We start from the raw sequence: 24,887 nt of genomic DNA, 5'->3' as shown, positions 1-24,887 counted from the left end.
GGCGGGGCCATGGGCGGAGTGGGCAGTGGTGTGCACAAGGAGATTAGGGTAAGGCCCATTTGTTAAAAAAAAGTGACCTTCTGGGAGCCAAAAAGCATGCTAAGGTGCCCTCTTGGGAGCCAGAACGTATAAGGTGCCCTCTTGGAAGCCAAAATGCGTGCTAAGGTGCCCTCTTGAGTGACGAGAACGTGCTGTATGTGCCCTTTTTTCTTTTTGCCCCTGCCCTTCAAAAAGTCTGTGCATGCCACTGTATGGTTGCGAGGGCTGGATCTCGAGGACATTGGGCAATCAACCTGTCAATCAGGACGTAGCCACGCCCTAGTGCATACCCTGCTTTATCGTCAAATATAAAATCAGGGAGGCCAAAATGTCCCAAATGAACATCATACTGCATTGAAGAAGGCTTTAAACTAGCGATTGAGACCATAAACACATTTTGAAAACGTTTACTGAGGTTAGAAATCAAGTGAGAAGTTGGTGAATTCTCCATTGACTTGTATAGAGACGGTCGCCCCCTGGTGGCCTTTTGATAGAATGCAGTTCTAAGTTACTTCCTGGTTGGCTTCATTTCAGAGGACCAGAACTCCCCGATTGGGAAAAAGCAGTGAAAATGTTTTCTCTCTCTCTCTCTCTCTCTCTCTCTCTCTCTCTCTCTCTCTCTCTCTTAACCCCCCCCCCCCCCCCCCCACAGGGCTCGACTGTCCAGGCCTGACCCTTCAGAGCTCCCGCAGCCTGGACGCCCTGTCGGATTTAAAGCTGCAGCAGTTGGAGGCGGAGCTAGAAGGGGCGCGGCACGAGGCCCAGGGGGCGTGTCAGCGGGAAGAGGAGCTGAAGGCCGAGTGCGAGCGACTGAAGGAGGAGATGAGACAGCTGCAGAACAGCCAGAGGGAGAGGGTCAGTGTTAGTTTGTTTTAGTCTGCTTGAGTTGTCACATGGGAGGAGTTTGCCGCATTGGGACTATTTAAATTATGTCAAGGACGATGTCAAGAGAAACAGCTCACCACCCCAATACTTTCATATGATGCACTCCCTAAATCAGGGGTGTCAAACATGCGGCCCGGGGGCCAGAAGCGGCCCGCCGAGGGGTCCAATCCGGCCCACTTTCCTTCCTGTGTTCTTTTCCTTCCTTCCATCTGTCCTTCCTCCCTACCTTCCTTTTTTCTTCCCTTTCTTCCACCTGTCCTTCCTCCCTTTCTTCCATCTGTCCTTCCTCCCTCCCTCCTTTCCTTTTTTCCTTTCTTCATTCCTTCCTTCCTTACATCTGTCCTTCCTTCCCTCTGTCCTTCCTCCCTTCCTTCCACCTGTCCTTTCTCCCTCCCTTCCTTTTTTCCTTACTTCATCTCTTCCTACTTTACTTCTGTCTTTCCTTGCATCTATCCTTCCTCCCTTTTTTCCTTCCCGCCTTCTTTTTGTCTGTCTTTTCTTCCTTCCCTTCTTTCTTCCTTCCTTCCTTCCTTCCTTCCTTCCTTCCTTCCTTCCTTCCATCCTTCCTTCCTTCCTTCCATCTTTTTAATGAACCGGCCCACATGAGATCAAATTGGGCTGTATGTGGCCCTTGAATGAAAATGAGTTTGACTCCCCTGCCCTAAATTATGTGTGATTGATTTGAGTAGGAAGAAGTCAATGTCAAACCCAGTGGCCTGAAAGTTGATATCGGACAATTCTGCAAAAACTCCAGATGACTTTCAACTTAACAAGCGGCTCCAATATGGTCAAGTTCACTTTAACGTCTCATAAGATGGATGACAGAGAGAGGGAAGTTGGTCATGTGAAGGCTGAAAATATTATGCACATGGAGACTGATTCACTATATGTTTTAAATTTATAAAAATAAAACTTGGGACTACATGTTTGTTTGGTTTCCAGCCACTGTCGTATTATTAAGGGACTGACTTGGATGTCAGCTTAAATCAGAGGCTCATTTTCATTCAAGGGCCATATACAGACCATTTTGATCTCATGTGGGCCGGATCATTAAAAAGATGGAAGGAACGAGAGAAGGAAAAAAGAAAGAAAGAAAGAAAGAAAGAAAGGGAGGAAGGACAGAAGGAAGGACCATAGACTGTATATAAGAAAGGAAGAAGTGGGAAGGACAGATGGAAGTAAGGAAGGGAGGGAGGGAGGAAAAGGAGACAGGAAGGAAAGATGGAAGGAAATAAGGAAAAAAGAAAGAAAGAAAGGGAGGAAGTACAGAAGGAAGGAAGGAAGGAAGGAAGAAAGAAAGAAAGAAAGGAAGGAAGGATGGAAGGAACAAGGAAAGGAAAAAAAGGAAGGTAAGGAGGAAAGACAGAGGGAAGGAAGGGAGGAAGGAAGGACAGAAGGAAGAAAGGGAGGAAGGACAGAAGGAACGGAGGAAGGAAAAAATGACCAATGGAAGGAAGGAAAAGAACACAGGAAGGAAAGTGGGCCGGATTGCACCCTCTTTCCTTTTGTCTGTCTGTCTTTCTTTCCTTCCTTCCTTCCTTCCTTCCTTCCTTCCTTCCTTCCTTCCTTCCTTCCAGAACATACATACAGAACAATTTGATCTTATGTGGGCCGGTGTATTGAAGGAAGGAAGGGACGAAGGAAGGAAGGAAGGAAGGAAGGAACAGAAGACAGGATGAAAAGATGGAAGAACGAAAGGGAGGATTGAAGGAAGGGAGGAAGGAATGAAAGATGAGAGAAAGGAAGGAAGGAAAGATTGAAGGAAGGGAGGAAGGAAAGATTGAAGGAAGGAAGGGAGGAAGGAAGGGAGGAAGGAAGGAAAGATTGGAGGAAGGAAGGAAAGATTGAAGGAAGGAAGGGAGGAAGGACAGATGGAAGTAACGAAGGAGTAAAAGACAGATGGAAGGAAGACAAGACAGGACAGAAAGAAAGAAAGAAAGAAAGAAAGAATAGATGAAGTGGGTCGGATTGCCGGTTCTGGCCCACGGGCCGCATGTTTGACCCCCCTGGCTTAAATGCTACAAGTCAAAAACTTTACAGTAACTTCTTATGAACAGTAGACACATAAGACACTTAAGGTTAGACAAACATCATGATATAATTTTAAATGCCCTTTTTTCCTTCCTCCATTTCTTCCTTCGGTCCTTCCTTCTTTCCTTCCTTCCTTCCTTCTGTCTGTCCTTCCTACCTACCTTCCTTTTTTCCTTTCTTCCTTCCATCTGTCCTTCTTTCCTTCCTTCCTTCTGTCTGTCCTTCCTACCTACCTTCCTTTTTTCCTTTCTTCCTTCCATCTGTCCTTCTTTCCTTCCTTCCTTCTGTCTGTCCTTCCTACCTACCTTCCTTTTTTCCTTTCTTCCTTCCATCTGTCCTTCCTTCCTTCTGTCTGTCCTTCCTACCTACCTTCCTTTTTTCCTTTCTTCCTTCCATCTGTCCTTCCTTCTGTCCTTCCTTCCTTCTGTCTGTCCTTCCTACCTACCTTCCTTTTTTCCTTTCTTCCTTCCATCTGTCCTTCCTTCTGTCCTTCCTTCCTTCTGTCTGTCCTTCCTACCTACCTTCCTTTTTTCCTTTCTTCCTTCCATCTGTCCTTCCTTCTGTCCTTCCTTCTGTCTGTCCTTCTTTCCTTCCTTCCTTCCTTCTGTCTGTCCTTCCTACCTACCTTCCTTTTTTCCTTTCTTCCTTCCATCTGTCCTTCCTTCCTTCTGTCTGTCCTTCCTACCTACCTTCCTTTTTTCCTTTCTTCCTTCCATCTGTCCTTCCTTCTGTCCTTCCTTCCTTTTTTCCTTCCTTCCATCTGTCCTTCCTTCTGTCCTTCCTTCCTCCCTTTTTTCCTTCCTCCTTCTTTCCTTCCTTCCTCCCTTTTTCCTTCCTCCATTTCTCCCATCTGTCCTTCTTTCTTTCCTTCCTTCCTTCTGTCTGTCCTTCCTACCTTTCTTCCCTCTTTCCTTTTGTCTGTCTGTCTGTCTGTCTGTCTTTCCTTCCTTCCTTCCTTCCTTCCTTCCTTCCTTCCTTCCTTTCTTCCTTTCTTCCTTCTGTCCTTCCTTCCATCTGTCCTTCCTTCTGTCCTTCCTTCCTTCTGTCTGTCCTTCCTACCTTTCTTCCCTCTTTCCTTTTGTCTGTCTGTCTTTCCTTCCTTCCTTCCTTCCTTCCCTCAAAGTCAAAAACTTCTATTTACAGTAACTTCTTATGAGCAGTAGACATATAAGACACTTAAGGTTAGACAAACATCATGATACCATTTTAAATTCACCCCCCCACCCCCCCCCCCCCCCCCCCCACCCCCCCCCCTCTCCAATAGGTCATCCCATAACACACCATATCCAGATGATAGACAGTGTTATCCAGACAGCTTTACAGCCCCAAGGTGCAACATATATTTCTGGCATGTGTGTCTCCAGTGGGAAACAAATCCCTGACCTTGCCAGTTTAGTGTCAGGCTTTAGGCAATGAGCTTCACAGGGACACAAAAAAAATAAAAAATAAAAAAACCCTCGCTACCCAGCAGTGGTGTCAGAGTGAGACTCTACCCAGGAAGTTACACTGGACTGCGTCTAATCTGCGGCTACAGTATTTTCCATTAGTGCTGCTCTGAATATTCCACTTAACTTCCTTCTCAGAGCTGATTTGCTGCCTGTCAGTGCCACATCATCACAGCATCGTATTAATCACTTAGAAACTTTACAAAATAAACTCAACTCCTCTCTTTGTTGGAGCAATATTACTTCCTCCCTTCCTCCCCTCCTTCTTCCCTTCCTTCCTTCCATCTGACCTTCTTCCCTCCCTCCCTTCCTTCCTTCCTTCCTTCCTTACATCTGTCCTTCTTCCCTTCCTTCCTTCCTTCCATCTTTCATTCATTCCTTCCGATCTTCCCTTCCTTCCTTACATCTGTCCCTCTTCCCTTCCTTCCTTCCCCCTTCCTTCCTTTCTTCCTTCCTTCCTTCCTTCCTTCCTTCTTTCCTTCCTTAGATCTGTCCTTCTTCCCTTCCTTCCTTCCTTCCATCTTTCATTCCTTCCTTCTGTCCTTCCTTCCTTCCTTCCTTCCTTCCTTCCTTCCATCTGTCCTTCTTCCCTTCCTTCCTTCCATCTTTCATTCCTTCCTTCCGATCTTCCCTTCCGTCCTTACATCTGTCCTTCTTCCCTTCATTCCTTCCTTCCTCCCTTCCAATCTCCTCTTCTCTTCTCTTCTCTTCCTTCCATCTGTCCTTCCTTCCTTCCTTCCTTCCTTCCTTCCTTCCTTCCTTCCTTCCTTCCTTTTTGTCTTCTCCACATCACAGCATCGTATTAATCACTTCAAAACTTTACAAAATAGACTCAACTCCTCTCTTTGTTGGAGTAATACTGCTAACCACACTTACACACACGAAGCCCTATAACAGCTCCACAGGTATAGGCAAGGCAAGGCAAGGCAGTAACCCCCCCCCCACCCCCCCCCCCCCCCCCCCACACACACACACACACACACACTAATAATAATAATAAAGTATAGAAAAATAGAAAGAGAGAAATAAAATGCTAGAATAGAGCATTAAATATAAGATTGCAGCATAAAATAATGATTTGCTTTAAAATCCTTCCTTCCTTCCTTCCTTCCTTCCTTCCTTCCTTCCTTCCTTCCTTCCTTCCTTCCTTCCTTCCTTCCTTCCGTCTGTCCTTCCGTCTGTTCTTCCTCCCTACCTCCTTCTCTCTTTCTTTCCTCTGTCCTTCCTTCCTCTTTTCCTTTCTCCCTCCTACCTTTTTCCTTTCCTTACCTTCCTTCCTTTCCTTCCTCCCTTCCTTCCTTCTCTCCTTCCTTCCTCCTTTCCTTCTTTCTTCCTTCCTCCCTTCCTTCTTTCTTCCTTCCTCCCTTCCTTCCTCCCTCCTTTCCTTATTACTTCCTTCCTTCATTCCTTCCGTCCTTCCTCCTTCCCTCCTTTCCTTACTTCTTCCTCCATTCCTTCCTTCCTTCCTTCCTTCCTTCCTTCCTTCCTTCCTTCTTCCTCCCTTTCTTCCTTGACTCGACGACAACAGGCATCAACACACCATATCCATATCCATCATTCCTTCTTCCCTCCCTTCCTTCCTTCCTCCCTTCCTTCCTTCCTTCCTTCCTTACATCTGTCCTTCCTTTCTTCCATCTGTCCTTCCTACCTTTCTTCCTTCCTTCATTCCTTCCTTCCATCTGTCCTCCCTTCCTTCCTTCCTTCCTTCCTTCATTCCTTCCATCTGTCCTTCTTCCCTCCCTTCCTTCCGTCTTTCCTTCCTTCCTTCCTTCCTTATATCTGTCCTGCCTACCTTTCTTCCTTCCTTCCTTCCTTCCTTCCTTCCTTCCTTCCTTCCTTCCATCTGTCCTTTCTACCTTTCTTCCTTCCTTCATTCCTTCCTTCCATCTGTCCTCCCTTCCTTCCTTCCTTCCTTCCTTATATCTGTCCTGCCTACCTTTCTTCCTTCCTTCCTTCATTCCTTCCATCTGTCCTTCTTCCCTACCTTCCTCCCTTCCTTCCTTCCTTCCTTGCTTCCTTCCTTCCTTCATTCCTTCCATCTGTCCTTCTTCCCTCCCTTCCTTCCTTCCTTCCTTCCTTCCTTCCTTTTATCTGTCCTTCCTTCCTTTCTTCCTTCATTCCTTCCATCTGTCCTTCTTCCCTCCCTTCCTTCCTTCCTTCCTTCCTTCCTTCCTTCCTTCTTTCTGTCCTTCCTTCCTTTCTTCCCTCCCTTCCTTCCTTCCTCCCTTCCTTCCTTCCTTCATTCCTTCCATCTGACCTTCTTCCCTCCCTTCCTTCCTTCCTCCCTTCCTTCCTTCCTTACATCTGTCCTTCTTCCCTTCCTTCCTTCCATCTTTCATTCCTTCCTTCCGATCTTCCCTTCCTTCCTTACATCTGTCCTTCTTCCCTTCATTCCTTCCTTCCTCCCTTCCAATCTTCCCTTCCTTCCTTCCTTCCTTCCTTCCATCCTTCCTTCCTTTTAATGATCCGGCCCACATGAGATCAGATTGGTCTGTATGTGGCCCTTGAATGAAAATGAGTTTGACTCCTCTGGTTTATATTCTACTAACATGTTCATTCATGTATTCTGGACCTAAAACCAGTCAGTGATTTGTAGACCAGTAGCAGAACTCTGACTGGGAGCCAGTGTAAAGACTACACACACACACACACACACACATTAACCCTTTATTGGGCAACCAATTATATTTGGTAACTTCTGTAAATATCCCAAAATATCCTTCCTTCCTTCCTTCCTTCCTTCTTTCCTTCCTTCCTTCCTTCCTTTCCTTCCTTCCTCCCTGCCTTCTTTCTTCCCTTCCTCTTTTCCTTTCTCCCTCCCTTGTTCCTTATTTCCTTTGTCCTTCCTTCCTTTCCTTCCTTCCATCTGTCCATCCTCCCTCCCTCCTTCTCTCCTTCCTTCCTTCTTCCATCCCCCTTTCTCCTTCCTTCCTTCCTTCTTTCTTCCCTTCCTCCCTCCCTCCTCCTCTCTTCCTTTTCTCCCCCCTACCTTCCTTCCTTCCTTCCTTCCTTCTTAATCCTTTATAGGACACTCATTGAAAGGAATGGAGTAAGGAAGGGAGGAAGGAAGGAAGGGAAGGAAGGAAGGAAGGAAGGAAGGAAGGAAGGATATTTTGGGATATTTACAGAAGTTACCAAATATAATTATTTGCCCAATAAAGGGTTAACATACAGGCCTTGAATAATAATAATAATCAATAGCAGATCTGTTTCTATCCATAACAGCTTGATGATGTTTCCTTCTCTAACACGTTGCCTCGATAGTCTCATGCTGTCAGATTTTGTCCAATATTCTTACAGCACCTGCATACTAATCTAATTTCACGCTCTACTTCGGCAGGAAATGACTTCTCCGTGCAAGCAGTGTGATGTGGAGTGGATAAAGAAGGTGGGAGATGAGCAGTAAGTGACCACGGCAGATCGCTGGGCGGTGGGAGAAAGAAAGAAGGAGGAAGAGGAGGAGGAAGAGGAGGGAGGAGGAGAGAGAATTAACCTTTGTGTCGTCCTCCCGGGTCAAATTGACCCCGTCTGTTTTGACTGTTCCTTCCTTCCTTCCTTTCTTCCTTCCTTCCTTCCTTCCTTCCTTCCTTCCTTCCTTCCTTTCTTCCTCCCTTCCTCCCTTCCTTCCTTCCTTCCTTCTCTTCTCTTCCTTCCATCTGTCCTTCCTTCCTTCTGTCCTTCCTGCCATCTGTTCTTCCTTCCTTTCTTCCTCCTGTCCTTCCTTCCATCTGTCCTTCCTTTCTTCCTTCTGTCCTTCCTTCCTTTCTTCCTTCTGTCCTTCCTTCCATCTGTCCTTCCTTCCTTTCTTCCTTCTGTCCTTCCTTCCTTTCTTCCTTCTGTCCTTCCTTCCATCTGTTGTTCCTTCCTTTCTTCCATCTCTCCTTCCTTCCTTTCTTCCTTCTGTCCTTCCTTTCTTTCTTCCCTCTGTCCTTCCTTCCTTTCTTCCATCTGTCCTTCCTTTCTTCCTTCCTTCTGTCCTTCCTTCCATCTGTCCTTCCTTTCTTCCTTCTGTCCTTCCTTCCTTTCTTCCATCTGTCCTTTCTTCCATCTGTCCTTCCTTCCTTCCTTCTGTCCTTCCTTCCTTTCTTCTTTCTGTCCTTCCTTCCTTTCTTCCTTCTGTCCTTCCTTCCATCTGCCATTCCTTCCTTTCTTGCTCCCTTCCTTCCTTCCTTCTTGTCTTCTCTTCTCTTCCTTCCATCTGTCCTTGCTCCCTTCCTTCCTTCCTTCCTTCTCTTCTCTTCCTTCCATCTGTCCTTCCTCCCTTTCTTCCTTCCTTCCAGCTGTCCTTCCTTCCTGTATTCTCTTCTCTTCCTTCCATCTGTCTTTCCTTCCTTTCTCCCTTCCTTCCTTCTGTCTGTCCGTCCTTCACTATTTCTCTTTCCTTCCTTTCTTCCCTCCTTCCTTTTGCCTGTCTTTCCTTCCTGCCCTTCTTATTTCCTTCTTTCCTTCCTTCCTTCGTTCCTTCCATCTTTTTAATGATCCGGCCCACATCAGATCAGACTGCTCTGTATGTGGCCCTTGAATGAAGATGAGTTTGACACCTCTGGGTTAGAGATTGAGATGAACAGTAGGGGGCAGTGTGAGCACACAGAGTAAGACTCCTTCCTGTCTATTTCCTCATATCTGTGTACTTATTTGACATCTTTATGAGCCATGATGTCCAGGCTCTTCTATCTATACGGGATTTCACTCACTCATTCCTTCATACAATGAGAGATACAACAGTGAGTATTCAAGCTGTTGTCTTTCCTTCTCATGTCTTAATCATCTACAGTCAGTGAGAGAAATGGCTTCTACTTTGTATTGAGAAGAATGAAAGTAGCTTACTTTCACAACCTTGTCAAATTACCCCAAGTATTGCATGACTGTTTACAAGGTGTCACAGGTATCATGAAAACAGAGTAGAAACCACAGCAGGTTGGGCAGCTCAGACTCCCACACATTGAAACCCCAGAAGTGTTTCGATGGGGAGTGCATGCAGCAGAGAGAGGCAGAGTTTGACTGAGTGTGTGTGGTGGAAGCCTACTCCTTTTTTCCAGACCTTGGTCACCTTTTGGTTTTACTCAACAATATCTCTCCCACTGAAACCCTCACAATGCCTACACTTTATTTCCTGGTGCTTTTTCTTGTAATTGGGTTCATTTAGTGTAAACTGCACAGATTGATATGAAGTATTTTAAGTATGTGTTGTGGATTATATTCATAAAATACCTTTCCCCTTATAACCTTTAGCTCTTTTTGCGGGGGTTTGTCAATAAATGAGTCTTACACTGATGTTTCTATTATATATATTACAATCTTTATAAAGATATGGCTGGAAATGATCTATATTTTTCTTATTTTCAACAAATCCAATCATCTCTAGTGTCAGATCTAGGTATTGTGTGTGTATCCAAAAGCCTGATATATCTTATTTCTCTGTCATATAGACCTCTGTTGTTGCTGGCTTGACTCTTGACTTTATACTTTCCTGTAAATTGTAAATAACTTAAGTATAAAGTCATCTATTTCTAAGCAAACTAACACGATGTGACTCTCTATGATGAAGGAGCAGGTCACCCAGTGCAGCTTTTAATCATTTTTGGACAATAATGGAGGTCTACAGTACAGAGGAATAGATAAAGAAAGATATATAAGGGGTATGGATACACACATAATACTTGCAAGTAGATCAGTTAAGTGTTGGTTTGGCTTTGCAGTAAGAAAAATATAGAAAATCGTCCTTTAAAATAATTAAAACCAGTATGTGATTGTTAACTGTTACCATTTAACCTTCTAATAATAAGGCGACTAATTTCATTCTGTTTCACATTAGTCAGAAAATACTCATATTTCGGTTCAGTTTTCCCTTTATTACTACTTCTCGACTTGTTTTGTAAGTTTGTGGCAAATACTACAACCACTCATATTTTTCGTGACGACATTCGCTCACCTTTGTCTGCCTATATAACTCATAACTAATCATAATCTGCCCGAATGAGCTGCCCTCATTAACCACAAGCCACACTACTGTTGACGCTGGCAGCCACCTGGCAGTGCACCCCCATAACCCCCCCCCCCCCCCCCCTCCACACCGCCCTCCTCCTCCTCTCTATACATCAGTATACAACCCGACTGACTAACTCCTTCTCAGCTTTCAGAAAAGCAAGAGACCCGTTTCCAATAAATCACGACATGATGATTTTTAGTCGAAGTGGAATTCCCTTTTTCGAGATATTCACCATGCACTGAAACAAATCGAACCACAAAGAGCATCATTTTGGAAATCCACTTGTTTTCATATATTTCACTTAAATGATTTGCACCCAAAAACATCCCTTAAACATTGTAAGAAGAGACACTTTCATTTCCTACGAGTACAAAAAAAAAAAAAAAGCTCACGACTGACTGACTGAATCTTTTGGTGCAGTGTGGCTGTTTGACACCTTTTTTGGTGTTCAGCTGAAAGTGCCTCATACAGATTGCAGAAGTAGAAGAGTGTGACAGAATATGGACTGCAGAGTGTGAAAAAAAGCCCCCATCGTGATCTCATGGCCGTTTAACACCTGCCCCCCCCCCCAATCATGAGGCCGGAGAGGAAAGCAAGCAAGCAATGGGGGCTAAAGTTTAGTTTCTGCATTTCTTATAAGTGACATTTATTTATTGCTTTTTCCAGAAACTACAACCACGCAGTAACCGCACAGCTAAGCCAAATATCTATCACTGCCACGTCATGCTGACCGCCATGTATTAAAGTACCACCCCTGCCCCCCCTCCCCATCCACCCGCCCCCCCTCCCTCTCCTGCCTCCCTAAGGCCATACCCTAAATATGACCGTATGAACTGCAGCAGATTAGAAAAAGAACATCGATTATTGCTCAACAAAGAGAAGCTGAAGCTGAAGCCGAGGCCTCCTTCTTTGAAAACGTCTGACGGACGGGGGGGGTCAAAGGTCACGATTTCAACCCACGTACACACACACACCCACACACACACACACTCACGCACTCACGCTGTTGTTGTTGAGCCTGATCGATTCACTGGCACAAGTCTTTCATCGATGCTGCATCAACACATCATCACACCCCTCCTACGCACATGCACTGTACTCTTCTACAGTATCTATGCACACACTTACCTGCAAAAGCACAAAGGAAGCAAACTACAATAAGAAAAAAGTACAAAAGAAGAAGAAGAAGAAGAAGAAAAGCATGTGTGCGGAACTATTTTTAGATGCACACACACAGAGAGAGAGATGCAAACAAATAAAAGGGGGGCCCCTTATTTCACAGAATTACTGAAACCAAGCAACGATTGTAGAAGTCTTGTTAGGTGCAAGTTCGACGGTGCAGGTGTTCACACGTTTGACTTTTTACTACACGTAAACTCGGCTACTACTACTACTACTGAGTGAGAGGTGTTGCACTGTCACCGGGATCTTTCACACATATTATCAGAGAGCAAAAGCTGCAATAATCAAAAGTGAAGTGAGACAGGTGAAGTGTGAAAAAAAAAACAAAAGAGAGAGAGAGGGGCATTTATCTAAAGCACGTTTAGAAAAGAAAGAACACTTTGTAGAGCTGAGAGCTGTGGCTGCACACACACGAGGAGAGAGCGAGCGAGTGAAGGAAAAAAGGACAAATTGTACATATTTGATATGCCTTTTTTTTTGGTTGCTTTGGTGATGTCAATATTACACTCTATGCTCCGCCCACCATGCCAGTAAGTAACTTGAATGATTGTAAGTTTCCTACTGATGCATCGAATGTATTTTAATGTTTGCAGGAGGTTTCTATATCCAAAGCTATACGTAGTTCTTTTTTAGCTTGGACTAGATGTTGTTTGTTGTATAGGGTGGGGGATGAAAGGGGGTTCGATACGATATACCCCACTCTGTCTGAGTCATAGCAGGTTGGTGGAAAACTAGGTGGGCCTGGCAGAAAAAGCCAACTAACCACTGGAAGCTATGACTTATTGTGTGAGCTTCCCTGAAACTACGTCTCTGAATTTATTTGTTTTAATTTAATTTTGAAAGAAGTTAATGTCTAAAATTACTGCTAATAATACACACACACACACACACACAGATAGATATACACACACACACACACACTGGATAGATAGATATAGAAGTTCCTCTGATATGTACCCAAGTATGAGGCTTACAAACACTAGTGGGAGGACTCAATTAGCTTAGCGAGCTACTTTGCCGGAGAAGATATTTTTAATCTGACAGTGTGTTTTATTTGCTACGTAGGCCGAATACATGTGTTGTTATTTGCTCTGGTGTTGCAGAGGAAGTTCATATATACATTCCTGTTTCTCTCACAGTAGAAATTCCCCAGGATTTTTTTTTTTTTTATAAGAAGCATTGTTTGTAATTTTGTTATCTGCCACAATCTCAATGGAGTTCTGGACTGAGTCAGATTCTCATCAACAAAGAGGTTAAATTGGTGCTTCATCAGATACGCTCACTGAAAACTCCTCATTGTGGTGGTGATGTGCATCTTTCCGTTCATCATCGCCACGGTGACGGGTAGCTCCAACATCTCCGTGCTAACGCTAAAAGAAAGGTTTTATTTTGCTGTTGAACTTTCAAACTTGAGGTCAAATTTATGAGTAGGTGATCATTTAAAAAAAAAAAAAAGGTGCCAGTGCCACTTCACTTTGCTTCACAGGTGCTGAAACATTTATGAAACTAATCAAAAGGTTGTTTTTTCTTTTTTAGCTTTTAAAAAAAAAGAAAAAGCTGCTCTTGATACAAGAAATTACTCAAAGTGGCAGGATAAACTGATTATCTGAGCTGATTTTAAGCGTGTTTGCTTCACCTTAACGCTGTAATCTACCACTAATCTCTGCTGGTATGAGTCTGTTTCAGGTCAAAAGTGGGGGAGTTTATAAAAATTGGTTTATACATGTGAGATAAGCTGATCGATATCAGATTTGAGGGCACCGGCAGTGACTAACTACTGAAGTTTCTTCTCTCTATCTGAACGTGATCCTCCACCATAATGCAGCCTTGCTTCTGTCTCTCTCTGCTTTTAAGACTTTCATGCATGAATTATAATAACCTCAGTCAGGATAGTTATTAGCTATTTAGTTTTCATTTGTCTTTAGGCATGAAAATGACATAAATTAACTGATCTACAACCACAGAAACATGACTGCAGGTTTAGTGGTGATGTAGTGATGTTATGGGATGATGCACTATAGTGTTCACTGTGGAGGCTGAAGTGTAACTATGCCGTCAAAATCCTTCCACACATAAGAATAGCTGCTGTCCACTGCAGTGATCGCCATGCGTGGAAGGGTTAAACACATACACACATACACACATACACACATACTGTACAGCTCTCTCTATATGCCGTCTTTTTTCAAATAAATACTTAGAGATGAGCAACGAGAGCAACGTGAGCAACTGATTATTACTCATATCGAGGCTGCTTGTGTAGTGCTTGCCTCGCAGTAATTTATATTTGCAAGATTCAAATCGGTTTCAGTCCGTGAGCTAATGAGTTGAGACAAAGTCAGCTTGTTGTTGCCATGGTTAAAAGACACAAGAAAGCCTGTAAGCCAAGCGTCCTTGTTTTTTTACGGTGCTGGAAATAGAGTTGCTCTGTCAGTGCGGCCCCCTGAGAGAGAGAGTCATGACACATCTTGCATGGAGTGGTGTGATTTTATGCACTTCAATCACGCGCTGTGACTTTCGCTCTAAAAATATGAGCTATGAGCTAAGCCTCTCAATTAGCCGGAGACGGATTCTCTGCAAGAGGCATTCACTTTAACCCCTCCTGTTGTACTCGGGTCAAGGAAGGATAGAAGGAAGGGAGGGAGGGAGGGAAGGAGAAAGGAAAATAGGAAAGAAGGACAAAGGAAAGAAGGAAGGTTGGTAGGTAGGGGGAGGAAAGAAAGAGAGAAGGAGGGAGGGAGGGAGGAAAGAAGGAAAGGAAGGTAGGAGGGAGGAAGGAAGGACAGAAAGAAGGAAGAAAGGGGGATGGAGGAAGGAAAGGAAGGAAGGGAGGAAAGGGAAAAGGAGGGAGGAAGGACAGATGGAAGAAAGGAAGGAAGGAAGGAAGGATTGAAAGGAGTAAGGAAGGAGGGAGGGAAAGGTGGAAGGAAGGATGGATGGAAGGAAGTGAGGAAAGAAGTATGGAAGGAGGGGGAGCAAAGGAAGAGGGAAGGAGGGGAAGAATGAAGGAAAAATTAAAGGAAGAGGGAGGAAAGAAGGAAAGAAGAGATGGGGTCAATTTGACGTGGGAGGATGACGGAGGGTTAAACATATTTGACTAATTCCCTCACTTGTTTACAAATTGAAGTGATTGCGCAATCACCTTTAAATGCATTAACGTTTCACTACAACACTATCATCATAATATCCTGTAATGACGATGATTATGGTAATTAACATAATTGCCTCTCCTCCTCTCCTCCTCCTCCTCTCCTCCTCTTCTCTTTCCTCCAGGGTGAATCTGGCTCTGGCCTACACAGAGTTAACCGAGGAGCTGGGTCGCCTCCAAGCGCTGAGCTCCAAGCAGACGGAGATCCTGAGGAAAGCCTCGCAGGAGCAGGCTAGTCCAGGTTAGCATCCAGTCATGTGACCTGCACAGTGCTAAACAGGAAGTAATCAGCTCTTATAAAGGAGTAAAAAAAGTAGTGTGTTAAAATACCTGGGGTTCAAAATGCTTCCTCAGTAAAAGTACGTAAAAAAAAAAAAGGTGTGTGAAAGATGAAAAGTAAAAGTAAATGACACCTCTAAGTGTACAGTCATATCATTGGATCAGTATTAGTTTGCTGACGTATAGTTTTGCTTTTGAAGTTAGTCGTGTTTAACCTGTGCGAGTATATGTGTCATATATAAATTTAAAAGCTCATCATATGTTTTGTGTTTGAAATTAACTAATTTGTAAAGTAACTAAGTAGCTTTCAAATAAATGAAGAGGAAGTCAAATGTTGTTGAGGAGGCAGCTTTAATTTATATGTACCTCAAATACAGGCAGTACACAATGGTAACTCAATGTGCTTTATATAAAACAGAAAAACATGTAATTTGAGAAACATTAAAACATACAATAACCCCCCCCATAGAAAGAGAGTAATAAAATGCTAGAATAGAGCATTAAATATAAGATTGCAGCATAAAATAATGATTAGCTTTAAAATCATTAAAAGGACATAGAGTGCAAATGAAAGATTAAAATGTAAAGTGCTTTAACCTTCCTGTTGTCCTCGAGTCAAGGAAGGAAGGGAAGAAGGAAAGGAGGTAGGAAGGAAGGATGAAGGAAGGAGGGGAAGGAGGGAAGGAAGGAAGGAAAGGAGAGAAGAAGGAAGGAAGGTAGGAAGGGAGGGAAGAAGAAGGAAGGAAAGGAGAGAAGAAGGAAGGAAGGAAAGGAGGGAGGGAGGAAGGAAAGAAGGAAGGAAAGGAGAGAAGGAGGGAAGAAGGAAAGAAGGAAGGAAAGGAGAGAAGAAGGAAGGGAGGAAAGGAAGGAAGGACAGAGGGAGAAAGGAAAAGAGGAAGGGAAGGTCAGTAGATCAGTAGATCTCAGAGCTCTACTGGGTTTACTTGAGGATAAACCCTGCTAACTAAATCTAAATGTGCATGTGGCATTTTCTAAATTCAAGATAAAAGATTTGATTTATTTATTTATTTATTTATTTAGATACTGATACACATGATTCACATGATCAGTGCATTACGTTCCAGTATTTCCACCCTCGCTGTTTCATTGACACTACAGATAGAAACTATGCGAACACGTCGTATACTACAAACTTTACAATCGCTTAAAAAGTAGCAACACCTTTTCTCTTCCTGCTCGCAAAGTCACACACATAGCTAATGTCTAACAGCTACTGTGCATCATCCATCTACCACAAACCAACAAGGCAGAGCATGCAGGGCCTCCACTGAGCTGTGAGGAGTGCAAAACCTGAAAATAATGATGTTTAAATTCATAAATAACTGCTTTTATGCACATGAGAAAAAACTAGAAACCTCAAACTGCTTTAGACTTCTCCCTAAAGTCAGGTTTTGTCACGTTAATCAAGAAAACGTGACTTGAACGGCACAAAACCAAGACTTTTTTGAACTAGTTTCATGTGAATTTGTGCTCAACTATACAAAAATTCTTCTGGGTGTTTTACTATAAAAGTAAAGTGTGAAGTGAGTAGTCCCCATTTGGTCCGTATTTGAAGGCTCAGAGAGTCACTTCATAGCATCAACACCTCCTCCCTCTTTAACACCTCAACCCACCGGCCATAAATGATGTTTCCTCTTTGATATGGGAAGTAGCTGAAGTGGTGACTACAGAGGTGACTGACTCATCAACATATCCTGCAATTTACAGGAAACACTACAACTGTACTTGTGCAGATATAAATCTTTTTGATGAAAACATAGAAGAACATAATGTGCTCTTCTATTGACTGAATACGCTGCTGCAGAGTCTGTAGGAGGGTTTATTTTGTGCATAAAACTGCTGCTACTAAAGTCTCCTGACAGAAAGCATATTAACATTTTCTAATACCAGCTGAACAACGGATGAGACGAGCTGCAGAGATCTGATCTGAATAATAATCATAATACTTCAACTTCAACTTTATTTATAAAGCACTTTAAAACAACCACAGCTGAAACAGAGTGTTGTACTTAAATAGATAAAACAACACAGGAACGTAAAACAGTTAACAGGAAATAAATACTAAAATAATAGTTTATTGTCTTTAAAACAAATTAAGAACAATAACTAAAAAAACAAACCATAAAACACTAAAACAGGAGCAGAGTCTCATGCACGGTTGAAAGCCAAAGAATTAAAATGGGTTTTAAGTAGGGCTGTCAGTGTTAACGCGTTAATCGTGATTAGATTAATGCAATCCATAACGCATTTTAATGTTGCAAGCCTTTTTGTCCCTTCTACTCCCCCGTAGACGGCTCCTCTAGCTGTAGCGCTATGCTTTGAAGTGGCCTCCTGCAGTAAACCTACCGCGCTGATGGAAAGTAAGAGAGCTACTGGACTTTTGAACGGCTTGTTTAACTTTAAAACACTTCCAGACGGTTCAGTTGACAAGTCAAAAGTAAAATGCAACCTGTGTCAAACGGAGTTTAACTACCACCGGAGTACGTGGAGTTTGAGTTAGCACCTCCACGCTAAACACCCAGGTGCAGCCAAGCCAGCCTCAGCTCCACCAAAGGACCATTTTGGAGTGTGGGAGTCGCAGCAGAGCCGTGATTGATTCCCAGTTAAGACACTCTGGTAAGAAATGCTTTACATTATGGGCTTAAAACTGCCTTCAAATGGAAAATAACAGGATTTTTAACATGCGATTCAAAACGCTATTAATCGTGATTAATTATGGAAATTCTGCGATTAATCTCGATTAAAAAAATTAATCGTTTGACAGCCCTAGTTTTAAAAATGGACAGTGAGGAGGCTTGTCTAATATTTAAAGGAAGCTCGTTCCATAATTTAGGAGCAGCTACAGAAAAGGCTCTATCCCCTCTGAGCTTCCGCTTTGACCTCTTTGACCTCTTTGACCTCGGTACCTCCAGGAGCAGCAGATCAGCCGACCTTAGGCACCGAGCAGGAGCGTAGAGCGGGGCCAGACCATTTAAAGATTTAAAAACAAATAAAAGAATCTTAAAATGGACTCTAAAGTGCTCAGGTAGCCAGTGGAGGGAGGAGCCAGGATGGGCGTTATGTGCTCGCTCTTACGTACGTTCAGTCGCCTGCAGACGGACTCCTTGCTGTCTCAAGCGTGAGATGGCACAGCAAGCCCAGAGCAGAGGAAATAGTCAGATTATATACAATACATTATCTTGTGAAAGGAAGAAGACCTTGTTCTATCATCAGAACAATGTCAGCACAATAGTCACATCATAATATGTTGTACAGGACAATGGTTAGTCAGTAGATTATAACATACATGATGTTCACTCAATGTTCGATGATGTTCACTCAGTCAGCATTTCATGTCATGGTCAGCAGATTATGACACACACATACACCTCATCATATGGCATAGTTACTCATTTGTGTCAGAGAAGATGAATAATAAGAATTCCCATTACTCCAGCTAAGAGGCGAGCCGCTGCATTTACATGATAATATATTTCATTTAAAGGTGTCTTTCATTACACCTAACGCCACCTTACAGTATATTATTTAAGATCAATAATATATGAATGAATAAGGGTTAGCTATTCAGAGTAGCATACTCTGTCTCACACTAACTATGGAATCTTCATTCTTGTTTATTTATTATATTAAAGCACTTTATAGTCACATTTATATTTATTCTTTATCTTTTGCATTAAATGTTACCTGATTTATATTATTGTTGTACTGTTGTTGTGTTATATGGATATGGGCCTTGTAAGGAGTCATTGAGTGCTTTGAAATGCCCCTTTAAATAAAATGCATTATTATTACAACAGCTCATGGCTAAGTAATGAGCTAAGATTGGCAGTAATAATAAGAAGTATTTGATGCAGTTAAATAGAATAAGCTAGTTTAACCCTCCTCTTGTCCTCAGGTTGATTTTGACCCAGGAAGACAACATGCATTTACTAAATAATGAGGCATAATCTCATTTAAATGAAGCGTATTGGCCATGATTTACAAAAAGACTACATGTAAAACCTGTGGTAATAAATTGAAATGAAGTTGTTAGGTGTTAGGCAGACAACAACGGGGGTTTAAGAAGAGCTTTTTTTTATTTTTTATAGTCTGTAATGCAGTCCGGCACTCGGCTGTGAGGGAAGGGAGTTTCAAACTTTGTGTGCAGTAAAGGGGAAAGCCCTGACACCTATTGCACTGTGGTTAATGAGTGGCAGTGCTTGTAGATCTGCTGATGAAGACCACAGGGGAGTGAGAGGAGGGGGAGGTGAGGGGGAGGGGGGGGGGCGGGGTGGGAGTGTAAGTGTAAAGGAGGTCTATGTGAGATATAAGCAGGGGATAGATTAAGACGAGTTTTAAATATTAATAATATGATTTGAAAGTTAATCCATCATGACACAGGGAGACAGTGTAATTGAATCAGCAGGGGAGGAGGGGTGGGTGGGTGGGGGTGGGGGGGGGGTATTGTTGTTGTTCTGCATGAGTCGGTGAGTGAGGTTGTTGCCTGCAGTAGTCGATGCATGACCAAGGCATTGATGAAGGTATCTGTGAAGGTTTAGTAGAAGTTATGATTGCATGGAGAAAGAAATGGTTTTGGTTTTAACTACTGTTGGATTTTAGGGGGGGGGGGGGGGGGGGGTATTGAGTCGGTGAGTGAGGGTTGTTGGAGATGCATGACCAAGGCATTGATGAAAAAGGGGAACCATCCAAAATAACAGTAAGGCTTTTAACCTTTGTGCAGGCCAGTATGATGGTGTATAGCAAATGAAGAGTAGCTTGGTTTCACTACTGTTGGATTTGGGGGGGGGGTATTGTTGTTATGCATGAGTCGGTGAGTGAGGTTGCTGTTGGAGATGCCTGCAGTAGTCGATGCATGACCAAGGCATTGATGAAGATATCTGTGAAGTGTTTTATTAATGAAGGGTTTAGTAAAAGTTATGATTGCATGGAGAAAGAAAGAGGAACCATCCAAAATAACAGTAAGGCTTTTAACCTCTGTTCAGGCCAGTATGATGTGCAGTATCTCCAGTGCAAATGAAGAGTAGCTTGGTTTTACTACTGTTGGATTATAGGCAAGGCAGTTTTATTTATATAGCGCTTTCATACACAATGGCAACTCAATATGCTTGAGAAAACATACAATTTACCCCCCACCCCCCACCCCACCCCACACACTAATAATAATAAAGTACAGAAAAATAGAAAGAGAGAAATAAAATGCTAGAATAGAGCATTAAATATAAGATTGCAGCATAAAATAATGATTAGCTTTAAAATCATTAAAAGGACAAAGAGTGAAAATGAAAGGTTAAAATGTAAAGTGCTTTAACCCTCCTGTTGTCCTCGAGTCAAGGAAGGAAGAAAGGGAGGAAGGAGGGGAGGAAAGGAAGGAAGGACGGAAGGACAGAGGGAGAAAGGAAAAGAGGAGGGAGGAAGAAGGAAGGAAGGAAAGAAGAGAAGAGAAGAAGGAAGGGAGGAAAGGAAGGACGGAGGGAGGGAGAATAAAAGTTTCGAACCATTGGCATTTTCCTCTGTTGGTTCTTGCAACAGATTATTTTGGTACAAAAATGTTGCAGATATCTCATGACCGAAAGTTTGAGGACGCTAAAACTCACACAAATATTACTCATTCATAACCATGCACATTAATCTGCTGCTATAACAGCCTCCACTGTTGGAGCCCGGCTGCAGGGATTTGCTCCCATTCGGCTACAAGAGCATTAGTGAGGAAGGTCCGGCTCACATTCAACTTTATTAAAACGTCAAGGTTGAGATCACGGCTCTGTGCACGCCACTCAAACTCTTTCACAGTAAATTGGCAAACCCATTTCTAAATGTGCTTAGCTTGGTGCACAGAGCTACTGTCATGAAACTGTACTTGGGCCTTCCCCAAAGAACAGTTTTTACAAAAATTGCATTGTACAGTATTTCCTGTAAATGGAGGCAGAGCCCAGACCAAAGGTATGTGGCCTGTCTTTTCTTTTTTGTTGCTTTTTCAAACATGTTTTTTTTTTACATGTTGCTTTTTCCTGTTTGTTCTCTCAGTCCAGCGTCACTCTCCCATCCACCACCAGCGCCACTCTCCAGTACCTCAGCGCCATTCACCCATCTCACAGCGCCATTCTCCGGTCCCGCCTCCGTCTCACCACTCCCCGATCCAACAGAGACGCTCCCCGGTGGTGCTGCAGCGCCTCTCCCCTGACATGCACCGCCGCTCGCCCCTGCTGGACATTAATAACGGACCGGCCTCTTACTCCTGCCGGCCACCCACCCAGCACCTGCGGGCCAGCTTCCAGGGACGCCGCAGTTACTCCGAGGTTGCGGACCCCTCGGCTTACCAGTGCCCGCCCCGCTTCTCCCTGGACCCTGTCTCCACCCTGCCTAAACCACGGCCCTACGTTGAGGGCTATGTAAAACAGCAGCCGCAGCATGTGAGCTCTAATCATGGTGGACTGCAGCACAGGGGGTCGCCCTCTCCTCATCAAGGTGGCGGAGGAGACGGAGGTCACGGGGAGAGCTCCATGCGCCACTCAAGGGAGATGCCATTCCCGCTGTCTGAGGTGGCCCACCTTCGTTTTGAGCCGCCTCCACCTCCCACACAGGCCCCACAGCCCCCACAGTCCTCTGAAGATGAGGAGGAGTGGACCTGCCCGCATCCCATCAGCCCACCACGGACGCTGGGTGTGCTTTCTTCAGCCGTGCCCAGTAGTGTCATGAGAGGCCCGGCGTCCTGCTCAGCCTTCCCCATCCCTCAGCGGCCTAACACCCTCAGCTGCCACCCGCAGCCAGGGTACCTGTCAGCGGAGCATGCGCAGTCCTGGCCTTCAATCAATGTGAGTTCAAGTTAAATATAATCTGTATGAAGCTTCAGCCTTCCAAGTTAGTCAAATCAAGTTGATGTGTTTCAAAGTTGGAATCTTTTTAGTGGCAAATTTCTTATTTTTGTTACTATTCTTCCACTGCAGCTAAACAATCATTTGAGCCATAAATCAATCAATCAATCAATCTTTATTTGTATAGCGCCAAATCACAACAGAGTTATCTCAAGGCTCTTTCCACATAGAGCAGGTTCTAAACCGAACTCTTCAGGTTTTAACTTTAAAGAGACCCAACATTCCCACATGAGCAACAGTGGCAAGAAAAAACTCCCTTTTAACAGGAAGAACCCTCAGAACCAGACTCAGAGTGGGAGAACATCTGCCTCGACCGGTTGGAGTAGAGAGGAGAGAAAGGAAGGATAGAGGAGAGAGAGGAAGGAGAGGAGAGAGAGGAAGGAGAGGAGAGAGAAAGAGGAAGGATAGAGGAGAGAGAGAGGAAGGAGAGAGAGAGGAAGGAGAGGAGAGAGAAAGAGGAAGGATAGAGGAGAGAAGCACAATGAAAATCAACAATGAAGCTAGAAGGTCCGGGACTGGAATCTGTCACCCGGACGTCTACAGGCCCAGATTACCTGTGAGACGAGAAAGCAGAGACAACTCTGGGGAAGAAGTTTAGGTTATTGAATGCATTAATAGTACATGAATGTTAATGGATATAGATGGATGGATAGAGAGAGAGAGAGAGAGAGAGGAGGAGAGAGGAGCCCAGTGCATCATGGGAGTCCCCCGGCAGTCTAAGCCTATAGCAGCATAAGCTAAGAGCTCTAAGAGCCCTAACGATAAGCTTTATCAAAAAGGAAACTTTTAAGCCTACTCTTAAATGTAGGGAGGGTGTCTGCCCCCCGGACCAAATCTGGAAGATGTTTCCAGATAAAGAGGACAGTCTTTACTATAAAGGCAGTAACTGTGGAAGATATCTTCTTAGTCTGACTAACTCAAACATCTGAAGCATCATTTAAACTAAAAAATTTTTTTGTCCTCACTTACACTAAAAGCACATTTGTAGTGTAGCAGATCCTCTATTGCTCAGTATGAACAGGAGGAATAATTACAACCAGCTAAATTTCAATGTTCATTTGGGCTCCTGACACACTTCCCTATTATTTAATGCACAAATGTTAAAACAGAGCTTCTCTCATCTTATCTTACTCTTGGAAAGAAAGTGAATAAATACATTTCCCCAAGTTGCTGTACTAGCCCTCTTCTATAATTGCTCTTCTTCTCTTTAAACTGAACTGCAATAAAACAACTGTTCAGTAATTGGAAGAGAGTTTCCACCTGGATTTACTACTAGTGTGAGTCTATTTCATGGCAAGACTAAGTGGTCCCTGTTGTGTAAGCATGAAGTGATCACTCACCAATTGATGTAATTCCATTGCCTCCCACACAATGACTAATACAACCCAGCATAGTGGGTAAGTTTAGGACCACATGTGATTTATCCTGTTGTCATGTAATCGTGTGTGTGTGTGTGTGTGTGTGTGTGTGTGTGTGTGTGTGTGTGTGTGTGTGTGTGTGTGTGTGTGTGTATGCATGCGTGGGTCAATCCGCAGCTCTGGATGGAGACCGAGGAGAGCGACATGCGGAGCTGCCCTCTCTGCCAGCTGATATTCCCCGTCGGTTACCCTGACGATGCCCTCATCAAGCACATTGACTCCCACCTGGAGAACAGCAAGATCTGATCGCCATGGCAACCGGCCTGCTGCTGCACACACGCACGCACGCACACACACACACCGGCGCGCGCCCTCTCTCCTCTTATAGATTGCGTAAGAGGATGGGCGGACCTGGCCAAATGGAAAGTCAACCGTAGACTCACGCAGGCCGATTCCATTTACAGTGTTCGCTAGTATCTCTATGACAGTGTAGATCGGGGATGCAAAATGGCGCAAAAAGGGGGGTTCTGTTTTATTTTTGGAGCCTGCTTGACAAAAAGTATTAATACACGGGTCCGTCTTGGATTTGTGAGTCTACATGCAGAGTCCTTTATTGCTCTCCCTTGAGACAGCTCTGCCTGTATAATCACTCTCTGGCTCTCGTTGCTGCTGTTTTGTTATGAGTCTTGTTGTGTGGTTTCAGACAGTTTCAGTGTTGTTTTACGCTTCACAGTGTAGTTCACTTTGATTTAGCAAAAAAGAGTGCCGAAGATGAAGATGTATGTGAGAGAGTGTGTGTGCGAGAGAGAGAGAGAAGCCGGGAGGAGGGAGGTTCTGGGGCTCTGCATGTCAAAAGGCTTAGTTTCAGTGTGGATCGGTGAGCGATTGAGCGATGAGGAGAGACCTGAGGCGTCTTTGAATAGCTCTATTTTGACTTTTTGACTATTCTCACCACTTAGCTTTAAACACTGTACACACCTGCTTTGAATTTTTTTCTATCTCACACATGTACTACACTACAGTATATTTTGCAGAAGAGCCTGTGCAGTAAATGCCAAGGACAGTGATCTGGGTTAGAAGCTAGCTGGCTCATGGAAATGATCCAAATGGGCAGAAAAACAAAGGCATACGGGAGCGTGATTAGTCATATGAGTAAAGATTTTTTTTTTTTTTTTCACGGTTGTGGTGAAGAGAGAATGTCAATGTGAAGGAAGGATGATGCCAGTTCACTTATCACTTTAATCAAGGAACGACGTTGTTTCCACTGCAGTTAAGAAAGTATAAAACATTCCAGTCTAACATTTTCATTTACTGATAAATCAATCGGAGAGAATATGAATGTGAAAGTGTGTTTTTTTGGATATTAGCCTGAAGGTGGTTTTTAAGCTAACAGAGTGGGTGATGGGTGTCCTGCAGGGCGGGGCACGGATGTTAATGCATCTTCTCTACAAGTGGGATTTTTAGTCAGATTATACTTTTATGCTTGCGGCCTGTTCAAAAAGAAAAAAATCTAAAAAAGTATCTTAGCACTTTAAGTTAGCATAGCCTATAAAATGTATCTGTTCTCAGTCCCCCCATATATATTTTCCATGTATAATTTACTATTTATATTGTCAATCTGTAAGGCAAAAAAATATG

General features: G+C 43.6%; 1 protein-coding gene across 1 annotated transcript in view; it reads left to right on the top strand.

Moving 5' to 3' along the window:
- Positions 1-23,555, top strand: part of tbkbp1 (TBK1 binding protein 1) — a 58,909-nt gene extending 35,354 nt beyond the window's left edge. The window contains exons 5-9 of the mRNA XM_053341454.1: positions 692-894; positions 7,741-7,802; positions 14,845-14,960; positions 21,044-21,831; positions 23,427-23,555. Coding sequence (XP_053197429.1) covers positions 692-894; positions 7,741-7,802; positions 14,845-14,960; positions 21,044-21,831; positions 23,427-23,555 — 1,298 coding nt within the window. The remainder of the gene's footprint in view (positions 1-691; positions 895-7,740; positions 7,803-14,844; positions 14,961-21,043; positions 21,832-23,426) is intronic.
- The last annotated feature ends 1,332 nt before the right edge of the window (positions 23,556-24,887 follow it).

The sequence above is a fragment of the Scomber japonicus genome, chromosome 20, assembly GCF_027409825.1.
Source record: "Scomber japonicus isolate fScoJap1 chromosome 20, fScoJap1.pri, whole genome shotgun sequence".
In the NCBI taxonomy this organism is placed as follows: domain Eukaryota; kingdom Metazoa; phylum Chordata; class Actinopteri; order Scombriformes; family Scombridae; genus Scomber; species Scomber japonicus.
Note: the sequence above shows the minus strand (reverse complement) of the source record. Positions and strands in the feature narration are given on the sequence as shown.